We start from the raw sequence: 10,986 nt of genomic DNA, 5'->3' as shown, positions 1-10,986 counted from the left end.
CTGTATGCAAATGACCGCAGCATAAGATCAGTGAAACTCTGCCCATCCTACTCTGCCTAGCGACAGGACCTGGTCTGCTGCAGACGGACAGACCAGCAGCTCTGCTCCAAGCAGCTGACCGGGTCACCTCCGGTCTCTCCTGTTCTGGCTCTGTGATGGGATCATTTAAGAAACAAAAATTGATGATGCATAATATTATGACTTCTAACTTTAAAGTGTTTTGGTTCCCCTTTTGCACCTAAATCAGCCCTCACACTTAAAGTCATAGCCTCCACTGCAGCAGCGGATGCTGGGAAGATGCTAGCAGAAGCTAACAAGCAGTGAGATGGTTCCTGTTTGTCCAGTTCATCCTGCTGAGAGACGACAGAAAGCAGTTTTCACCGCAACTGGTTTGGAAAAATATTCAGTAAAATACAATGTGCTGTGTGTTGCGAAATTGGTTGTTCAGAGCAATGGGAGCTTCTGTATCTCGTCTGTCAAATGTCTAGTGCTAAATTTGGGATTACTAAAGGGAACACGCCCTAACAAAACCCCTGACCCCAACCCCTCTTCTAGAGACCTGTTCCTCAACCCTGGCTGCTTGCAGCATATGTTGAGAATTTAGAGGTAAAACTGAATTTAAGCTCAAAGCAAAGAAAATGTTCAAGCATGCTTCATTTAAATAACCTGAAATATAATTACAAAAGACAGAGGATGCCCCGTGGCTTCAACATGGGCCTCAACATCCCTAGATCCACCTCTGCACATGAGTTCAAGTCATAGTTTCTCCATTCAGTCTTTTCTAGTTTGGAGTCATTTTACATTTAGGAAACAGGAATTTTTGGAGTTTGATCCGATTGTTATTTTGATGATTATCACACATGCTTTCGACTCCATCAGGGTGTTTCCTGCTGTGTGATCTGACCCGCTCTAACCCGACCTGCCATGGCATCTCCCAGGTTAGCAGCAGCTGGGTGACACAGCTCAGGGTGTGGTTTGGGTTGCAGCTCAGGACCACGCCTCATTCTGCTCACGCTCCACTAGCTGGGCTACACTTCAGTGCTCCACACAGCAGAATGACCTGATGGCAGCTTTCTCCAGTGAAAGGTTTTTTATTCTGTTCAGTTAATAGGATGCAGGAGTGGAGAAGCTGCTTCTACTTCCAGATAATAGAATGGAATTCACCAGGTGTTTGTTCTTTAGCGCTATGAACAGTAAAAGTACTTTGAAAGCTGATTCTCACACTTTAATCCTGAAGGTGTGTGTGGGGGGGAGGGGGGAGGGGGGGTTCTAATACCTTGTGGGGACCATTTTCCTGACATATACTACGTTGTGGGGACCAGGCTTCGGTCCCCACAAGGGGAAACGCTGTTTTTGGGTCAGGGGTCAGATTTAGGACTAAGTTGTGAATTGTGTTTTGTTTAGGGATGTAATGGTTAGGGTTAGGATAAGGGTAAGGGTAAGGTTTAGGCTGTAGAAATTAATGGAAGTCAATGGAAAGTCCCCGCAAAGACAGCTGTGCAAAGATGTGTATGTGCGTGTGTGTGAGAAAGGATCAGGCTTGTGGTTCTACCTCCACTTCTTCCAGTCTACACGTTGTTCTCCGCATTGACAAGAATTTAAATATTGCATATTTATCTCTGTACTAGCTTTGTCTTGTTTTTTCTTCTCTTTTTGATTTGTGCATGGAAAAGATACAAATGACCAAAAGCAAATTATTTGTTTTACTCTTTTGTTATTTCATTCAAACATTTATTAGGACGCCGAGTCTGGGCTGTGTTTATGCTCTATAAATATGGATTATTATTTCTTACACACTGCCAGGTAGGTGTGTTCTTCCTGGCAGTGGACGGAGGGCCGTCTGAGTGCAGCCACCGCTCCCTGTGGTCACAGCTGTCAGCTTTCTCTTCTATCGGGTCAACACACTTTTACTAGTAATGGAGTCTCTGCGAAGTAGTCTGTAAGACTTTCTGGGTAAGACTTCCCTTATGAGCTATTCTTTCATTTTCTAGAAAGCTAAAAGCAGAAATATTAGAACAGGAAACATGTTTTTCCACAGAGATATTGATCCACAGCGAAACAAATTCATCACTCAACTGCTACATCTTCAGGTTGCCTCATTGGGAACCAAAATATCATTTTACAAAAGAGACAAACGAAAACAAACAAACAAAATAAAAAATACAACCACAACGACAAAACAAGTTATAAAGAAGTTTGACTCTATGAAATAAGCTAATAAAATATGAGTTAAGAACTAGAAGATTTTTCTTTTTGCCATAAAAGTTATTTGAATTGTCCCAAAGAAATCAACTTGGAAAGCTTCAGATCATGACATAACTTCATCACTACTTGTTTTCTCAAAATGTGTTTGTTGTCAGAAATCTATATTTGAATATTTTAGAGGTAAGCAGAGACCAGCTAAGAGCTGAAAATAGACCTGTTCAGACATGATGGTTGTCTGGTTAAAGTCCAGATAGAGAACCCATGATCTACTTGATACTTTTAGACATAATGGCATCATTATTAGAGCTGTTATATGTGACCAGACACAAGTGCAGTAGCAGTCGTACACTGTGACGAAACTGGAAAAAAAACATTAGTCTTTGTCAAGTTCATTCAAGTGCTCAGTTTGAGAAATCCCTGACAGATGAGCAGGACCCAAGAGAAGCAGCTCACATCAGCAGTCGTGTGTGACCCATCCATCCGTTACAGAAAAAAACTACAAACAATGAAGAAGAAATTAACCTGGGCCAACAAATGAAAAACATGAACCTTTAATCAGCATGGAGACGGAGGTGTGATTCTATGGGATGTTTCCTGTTTCAAACATTTAACACTCTTATTCTCTAAAATGTTGGATCTTGGGTCTCCATGTTTTCCTTCTGGTTGAGTTTTACTGATGTAGAGTGATGACTTGCTGAGTGAAGCCCACAATCAGCAGCTTGACCACCGTATCCAGTAGTAACTCACTCTGTGGTTCCTGAGAATATGATGTGGTATTGACCAGAACAAGGAGTCTAAACACGACCTGCAGCACTTCCTGTTCAGATAGTTTAAAACCTTCCATCAGCCCTTAAATACTCATTCTGTGTGACACATTTCTAGATGACTAATTCTAGTTGAAAAATCCCTGACGTCAAAAACATGTGTACTAATGATGAGTTACTTCTCATCTGACCCTGAGTCAGTTTGTGACTCTGTAGCATGGTTTCCTCTGACTTACAGTTTCATTAAAGCTAATCTGCATGAATGCATTAAGAAAATCAATACATGTTTGGGGGGTTTTTATATATACTGCTCTGAACTTCTTGGTTTTACTTTGCTCTCAGCGTTTTGACTGCAGTCAGGCTTTTTGGTCCTGATCTTACTGGAAGGTGATTCTCCGACCCCAGAATAATGACTTTTTCCGGTCGTTATCTTCACGGTAGGTGGAGCTCTGCCCACAGAGTCAGGCTTTTTGTTCATCTTACAAAGATAAGATAAGCCCCCTAGGTCAGCTCTTCTGTCCTGGACTTAGCTCCATCCATCTTCCCATGAACTCAGGTTCAACCCCCCAAGCCTAAACATCACATATTGCAGTTCAAACTGTGGCAAACTGGATAGCTTATATTTCTCCATGGAGGTTAGACTCAAGGTCAGTAGATTCTCCCACCTGAGCTGTGGCTCTCTGAAGCTCCTCCAGTGAGCTTCAGGTGCAGCAGCACCTAACCCTAACCCTACTCTAACCCTATCCCAAGACATGCTGGTAGATTTACAGTTTCCATTATGGAAAGACGGATGAATGGATGTTGAAAGGTTTTAGATCCTAACCTGCCCTAATGTTGTTCTCATCATCCTTCCGCTTTACAGTTAGTTATCTGCTGTTTTTTATTAGTCTGTCACCCTCAATCCTGACTAAGTACATTCAGGACAAGATGTGACACATGTCAAGGCCTCAGGAGTGTGAATACTTTTTCCTCAAGATGTGCTCATCAGATGAGGTCAAAGTCTAAATATATCAGAACAGACATGCGCCCTTTGCTGGGTGGTTTTTAGCAGAAAGAGGAAGTGAGACGGGCCGCTGAAAGCCCCGTGAGCCACTCAGCTCAGTCCTTCCTCAGCACAATGAGAAGGGAAAGTGTTCGCAGCAGCAGCACAGTTCACTTAACTTCAGCCTGAAAACAAACGGAGCCCAACGGATCCAAATTCTACAGGTAGGACTTCTGCTTCTCCTTCAGCTTGTTTATGGTCGTTTAAAAGATTCCTGACCAAAGTCTAGATTCAGTGTTTTGTCTTTATATAGAAACATGTAAGATAGAAATTATAAGGAACGTGTAAACCAGTGTTTCCCAACCCTGGTCCTCAAGGCACTCTGTCCTACATGTTTTAGAGGTTTCCCTGCTTTAATGTGCCTGATTCAACTGATTGCAGTTCAACAAACGCCTGTTAATCAGTCATCAATTGAAATAAGCTGGACTGAAGCAAGGAAATACCTAATATGTGGAGGGCAGTGTGCCGTGAGGACAAGGGTTGGGAAACACTGGCTGTAAACAATAATGAAAATGTGAAAATGCAAAAAAGACAAGTTAAACAGAGATGTTAAAGATGGCAAAGGGAATTCTTTAGCTTTAAATGTCAAAAAACAATTATGATTTAAAAAAAAATGGGTTTAACTATACCTCTCACGTTGTCAGCTCATTAGAGATTAGATAGATTTTATTCTGAAGATAAGTGTTTAGAACTTTTTGAGTTTTGGAGAGGCATTTTGTTTTAAAATCTTATTTATTCCCACGAAGTTAAAAACATGAAACTCTTTTGGGTCGATGGAGTTTGGGCAGAAGCTGGTGAAGCTGTTCCTGTAAACGAAGGCAGTACACAGGAAGTGAGATGCGTCACTCGCCTCACTGCTGTTCGGCACAAAGAGAACAGAATGTGTCAGAAATGAGAGAGAAACGAATAAATAAATGATGAGATCAGATGAATTCTGGACTTTTCTTTCTACATCAGGAGGAAATGTTCATATGTGTGTGTGTGTGTGTGTGTGTGTGTGCGTGGGTGTGTGTTTCCTGTTACAGGTTCCATTAGCAGAGTGTCACCATGGCTCAAGGCTGCCTCAAGTGTTTAAAGTACACCATGTGTGTCGCCAACTTCCTCTGTTTTGTACGTATGTCTCAATCACATCAGTCGGTCTGGATCATGTTGTCCAGCTGATCTCATGTTCTCATCTCAGCAAACAATCAAGTTTGAATGTTTTGATTTACTTCAGCTGAAATCACAGACTCTAATCAGCAGCGTTTTATACTTAGAAACATGGTCAGCTGTATATCATGATAATCTGTGTGTGTGTTTGTTCTCCCTGCTGTTAGGTGTGTGGAGTGGCGGTTCTGAGCTTCGGTGTGTACCTGATGGTGAATTTTAACTTCACTGCTCTCACCCCGTCTCTGGCCAGCCTCAACATTCCCAGCATGCTGCTGATCAGCGGCATCATCATCACCTGTGTGTCCTTCTTGGGGTTCCTGGGGGCCCTGAAGGAGAACCGCTGCCTCCTCATGACGGTAACACACACACACACACATAGTGTGTCTTTTTATCAGCACAAGGACGTTCATTGACTTCCATTCATTTTTCATTCACTTCTGTAGCCTAACCCTGACCTTTACTCTAAATCTAACCATAAACAGTACCATGCTTAACCTAACTTAACCTAGGCTTAAACTGAACTCAATTCACATCTTAATCCTAAACCAGGGGTGTCCAAACCTTCTGTCTTGTGAGCCAAAAATTTCAAATAAAAATGACTAGGGGGGCAGAAAAATGTCACATTCTTAATAAAACTAATATGGCGATGCTATTATTATTATTTTTTACCAACCTCATAATGTAACAAGTTAGTAAAACAAATTAAGTAATCAGATTTTTTTTTATCGGAAAGAGATGCATGAACTATTGTAGAGCCAAAACGTTCCTCAGATTTCTCTTATTAAAAGAAACATTTGTCAAATATTTATTGAAAAAACAAAACAAAACAAAAAAATGTAGAATTTATGCCACTCTGTGTTTGGAATTGTATAGATTTTGTTCTTGCAAAAGAAAGCTAAAAAGTGGTTATGTAAAGATTTATACTTTGTATTTGAATAAGATTTCCATTTGTCTCTAATCTTTCTGCCCCCCCAAAAAAAAAAAATTTTCATTTGCATCAACCACCTGTGCTGGTGATTAAATTTGTATTATTCTGGAATTGTAGTCAGGGGGCTCCACAAACAGTCCAAGGGCCACAAATGGCCCCTGGGCCACACTTTGAACACCCTGTCCTAAACCTAACTCCTAACCCAAAAACAGCACTTCCTCTTATGGGGTCAGGGTTTTGGGTTCCATTAGGAGCCGTCGGTCCTCACAACATTGTATTTGTTGGAGAAATGGACCTTATAATGTATAAAAACAAGACCACTCACACACACGCACACACACACTCACACTTAAAGGGCGGCAGTTAAAGGAATATTTCAGACTTTTGGAAGTGGGGTTCTGTGGCGTGTTTGTTAGCAGCTAGTTTAGTGCCTTGACTTTGTATAAGTACAGATGAATTGCTTCACCAATGGAAACAGGAAGCGATCCACTCAGACGGAGCAACAGGAGCGCCGTCTTTGGAAACGTTTCCTGTTGTGGAACTAAAAAGACGGATTTCAGCATTAAAGCTAAAGCTTATTATTCTATCACAGCGATAACGCCCTTCAACATAAAAGCCACTACAAACTTCTGGGAATAGTTTTACCAGATTTCAAGGGGATTGAAAAATTTACAACACAAAAATAAACAAACAAAAATTAGCCATGAGAAAAAGAAAAAAGTAGTAATAACAGTAATAATAAAACAAATACACCACATTACAGTTCTTAAATGGCAGTTCTCACTGTCATTTAAGAACTGTTCAGTGTGTGAAACATATGTTGCTGTATGATACCAGAACAACCCGCATAACTAGAAACCCAGAAATAGAATGATTCCCTCTTTCTAGATGAATGTGAGCAGATGTCAAATATTTTAAATCAGTCAACATAAGAAAAATAACCTCTAGATGAGCTTAAACAAACATGTCTGAATCCACAGAACTCCGTCTATTCTACGTTCCTTCCAGAGACTTTATCTGGTGAAACGTCTGCTCTAGTTTTTACTACAGTAAATCCAGGGAAAAGGAGAGGAGAGCATGAAGCCAGGAGAGAAGCCTGGTTCCTGGAAGAGGTTTCTGCAGTCAGCACATGTGGTTCACACCAAGATCTGTTGAAGAAACCGTTCGAGCAGAGCCACTGATTTACATAAAACAGTGTGGTTAATCAGTCAGCAGGTCCAAAACACGGGTCTTCCTGTGTGAAACAGAGCATGTCCATTTGAAGGCAGACCACTCCAACTGACCGCAGGGCTCACATTTTCTCATGACAGGATCACAATTTCACTGTATTTTATTGGGATTTTAGGAAACAGACAAACACAAAGTGGTGTATCATTGTTAAGAAAAATGATACATATTATTTATGTATCATTTAAATCATATGTGTCATATGATTTAAATGAACAGAGATGGGGAGAGTATCCAAAAATTGTACTCACGTAAGAGCAGCATTACTTTAGCATCTGCTAACCAGGAAAAAGTCTCTGTCAAAGAAATGACTCAAGTCAGAGTAGAAAAGTAACTGAACAGAACATCAACCATTTAATATTTAAAAATTAATCATCAACTGGACCAAAATGTAAAGTCAATGTTGAAATTTAGTATTTTAAAGACCAGAATGAAAATAATTCAAATAAATATTATAACTACAAAATAACAAAATCAGGTAAAAGAGATATTTTTCATAATCAGTTTCTCTCAATATTAAACCTATGAAACTTTAACAAAAACTGCAGGTGTGTGTCTGGTGAAGCTCAAGTTAAAAGAAGCTTGTTCTGCATGCAGCCAGGATCCAGACATTTTACTCAAATAACAGTAGCAATACCTCATAATAAAATGACTCAGGTAAAAGTCGAAAAGTACACTGTAGTAAAAATTCTCCTCAAAGTACTTTTTTCCCCAAAAACGTTACTCAAGTAAAAGTAACTAAAGTAACATGTCTCCACCAATCTTCTGCTTCCGGAAGAGTAGAAAGAAAAACCATGAGAAGTCTGTTTTAACACTTTGTTACAGGAAACATCAAAAGGTGAATCCAACATTACACATCACACTGACCACACTATGTCCATGACCAAACATGGTGGTGGCAGCATCATGCTGCTTCACAGCAGGGACAGAGTCAGCAACAATGGGGGGGGGGATCCTGGAAGTATAAACCTGTGCAGATGTACCTGTTTCTTGGACTGGACCCAGTCATTCTGGCCCCACTCTGACCAGCTGACTAATATTTATCAAAGTGAAGATGGTTAAAAGAATGCAGATAAAATATTTGACCTTTCAACCAAAACCTACTTTAAATATGTAGATAACCTCTGTAAGATGTTCCTGTCTAAATGAAAGTCTTGCCACCTCTTCACACCTCACAGATGTTTAGACTCATTTCTAAATAAAACATTTCTTCAATTGTTTTCAGTTGTTTTTCCAGCAGAAAAACCTGAAGACACGGGCAGCACTGACCACTACATGCCAGGCTAGCTAGCTTCTACTGAAGCTCTTGTTCTATTTGAGATGAGAGCTTAGCTTAAGCCTGGACCAGCTAATCCTAATCTATGTGAAAGTAAATCTGTAACATTTTACTCTGGTCTGTGTTCAGTAAAAGTTCAAAGTTTTGCGGCTTCACAATGCTAAGTGTTGCATTTCACACAGTTCCTGTTGTGTGCGGTGATGCAGAATGTCTTTGCTTCAGGACTCCAGGTCGTGTTGCTCTGACATTGTTCAACTTTTGAGTTGAGTAAAAGTGCAACGGTTTGTGTTGACAGTTTTTCCTGGTGATCTTCATTCTGATGCTGGTGGAGCTCACAGCAGCATGCCTGATGCTCATTTATGAGGCCGAGGTGGGTCTCCAGCACCACACGCATTGCTTTGTTCATGACCAGATCACACTGAAGACTAAATGCATCTCTAACATCTCCGTTTAGATTGGCGACATAGTGACAAAGGATCTCAACAAAGGTTTGAAAAGCACAAGAAATAATGAAACTAAAATAACTGACTGGGATATTGTTCAGAACACGGTGAGTGGAACCAGGATTCTGCAGAGATTCAGATGTTTGCCAAGATTCTGTTTTCATGTTCTCTGCCTTTCTAACACAGTTTAAGTGCTGCGGAGTCTATAACGCCAGTGACTGGGGAAATACAATCCCTGAGTCCTGCTGTGTGGAAACACCATGTCCCTCAAAAAAGGACCCGGAGTACAAAGAGGTAGAGGAGCTAACACACATCACCTTTTAGGCCTGTATTATTGACATGATTAATAATCTATTCTTGAAATAATTTCTTGCGTGACTCACTGTTTGCAGGGCTGTTTGAAAAAACTGAAAGAATGGTTTGAAGAAAACTTCCTAACTACCGGGATCGCAGTCATTGTTCTATGCATCATTGAGGTAGGATGAACATGCAGCTTTATTCAAATGTTACTGAACTGGAGTTACAGCGAGTCGGCTCTCTTTAGCTGATAGATGATATCAATGTTTTCAGCCTTTAGCAGTAAGAAAAAAAAAAAAGTCACAAACTTCAGTTTTCTATGTAATTGTTGGCAGCAGACTGGTATCAGCCCTGGCAGCTACATTATTCCATATCATAATCACTATTATTACATCAGTTATGGTAGATATTTTGTGTGAGTTCAGTTGACTGAATATCAGAACAACTGTATTGTATATTGCATGTGGTTATGCTATTATTTACAGTCTAGGAGTTTTGGATTATATCCTGAGACAAAACTTTAAAGATAATTCCTACTTTTCAGACTCAACTTCTTGATCCTTTGTTTTTAGGAAAGTTTTTAGACAATGAGATCGAGAACGTCCCTGTGTTTATATACCAATTGAAATATTTCTCCAAACTTGTGTTTTTCCATGCCTTTCCATAACTGGAAAACATTCAAATCCAGTTCCACACTTTTCCCATTTGAAATAGGAAGTCCATAAGGATAAAAATGCTGAAATCAGTGTGAAAAGTATCAGAGTGTCAGAAATGGAGAGATGTGCCTTGGTGGGTTGAACTCTGCTGGTGTTTGACTCAAGTCTCTGAAACCTGGCACTATAAAAGAGATGTGGTGATGCTTGAATAACAGGCCAAAAATATATATATTAGAAAACATGTGCATATATGTTGGGTTCATTTTCTCTGCTGGATTAACTGGTTTTTCATGTTATATGAACATGCATATTCTTAAATAAAGATTTAAAAACTGTTAAAATGTAGTCAGTTTTGCTTAAAGCCTGATCTGATCAGAGTTCCCTCCTCCTACGGAGAACCAGTGGGCTCTAGTTGTGGTCCTGTGGCTCCTCAGCCTGGACCTCTTTAGTTTGGATTATTGATTATTTCCTTTCTGTTCATCTGTGGAACTGTGTGTCTGCCTCTGCAGGTCCTGGGAATGTGCTTCGCCATGACGCTCTTCTGCCACATCAGCAGGTCTGGACTGGGATACAAGTTATAAACACCTGGTGGCCTCACATCGTTGTACAGTTACAAGTCCTCCTTAAAAGCCTCGAATTAAATTTAATTTTCTTGGACATTATTAAAAAAAAAAAAAGCTTCATTGTATAGATTTTATTATTCACTTCACATGACACCTCAGGTCAGACTGTGAAGTGAGCACTGCTGTTTTTTTACTTGTTGCAGTTTTTTCCTGCATGTCTTTATGTTAAACAGTTTCTGATGCAGTTATTTGTCTCTGTCTCTGCTCAGCCAATAAAGTTTGGTTAACTCAAAGCTGACTCCCATTTCAGCAGCAGTCTGCTTGTTGTCATGTGACTAACTGTCTAAGCGACCTGTGGCGGAGACTTTAAAACCCGAACTTCCTCTCCTGGCCATTTTCAACCAGCTAGAAACAAACTGCAGGAGCAGGAAAGAAA

General features: G+C 40.2%; 1 protein-coding gene and 1 long non-coding RNA gene across 2 annotated transcripts; both read left to right on the top strand.

Annotated features, from left to right (window-relative positions):
• The first annotated feature begins 3,999 nt into the window (after window positions 1-3,999).
• Window positions 4,000-10,843, top strand: LOC114154411 (leukocyte surface antigen CD53). Its single transcript, XM_028033480.1, has 8 exons — window positions 4,000-4,175; window positions 5,037-5,121; window positions 5,328-5,516; window positions 8,887-8,961; window positions 9,046-9,141; window positions 9,221-9,328; window positions 9,427-9,510; window positions 10,497-10,843. The coding sequence occupies exons 2-8, from the start codon at window positions 5,059-5,061 to the stop codon at window positions 10,566-10,568; spliced, it is 687 nt and encodes a 228-aa protein (XP_027889281.1). The 5' UTR covers window positions 4,000-4,175; window positions 5,037-5,058; the 3' UTR covers window positions 10,569-10,843.
• On the top strand, window positions 7,116-8,027 carry LOC114154414 (uncharacterized). Its single transcript, XR_003597562.1, has 2 exons — window positions 7,116-7,200; window positions 7,633-8,027. It is a non-coding gene; the product is annotated as an uncharacterized LOC114154414 (long non-coding RNA).
• Window positions 10,844-10,986: the final 143 nt, after the last annotated feature.

The sequence above is a fragment of the Xiphophorus couchianus genome, chromosome 12 (assembly GCF_001444195.1).
Source record: "Xiphophorus couchianus chromosome 12, X_couchianus-1.0, whole genome shotgun sequence".
Lineage (NCBI taxonomy): Eukaryota > Metazoa > Chordata > Actinopteri > Cyprinodontiformes > Poeciliidae > Xiphophorus > Xiphophorus couchianus.
The sequence above is the reverse complement of the archived record's forward strand: the minus strand, read 5'-3'. Positions and strand labels throughout refer to the sequence as shown.

Coding starts and splice junctions, on each gene's coding strand:
- LOC114154411 (XM_028033480.1), top strand. CDS start 5,059: ATGGCTCAAGGCTGCCTCAAGTGTTTAAAGTACACCATGTGTGTCGCC. Junction 5,517..8,886: donor ACCGCTGCCTCCTCATGACG/GTAACACACACA, acceptor TTGTGTTGACAG/TTTTTCCTGGTGATCTTCAT. Junction 9,142..9,220: donor GGGATATTGTTCAGAACACG/GTGAGTGGAACC, acceptor TTTCTAACACAG/TTTAAGTGCTGCGGAGTCTA.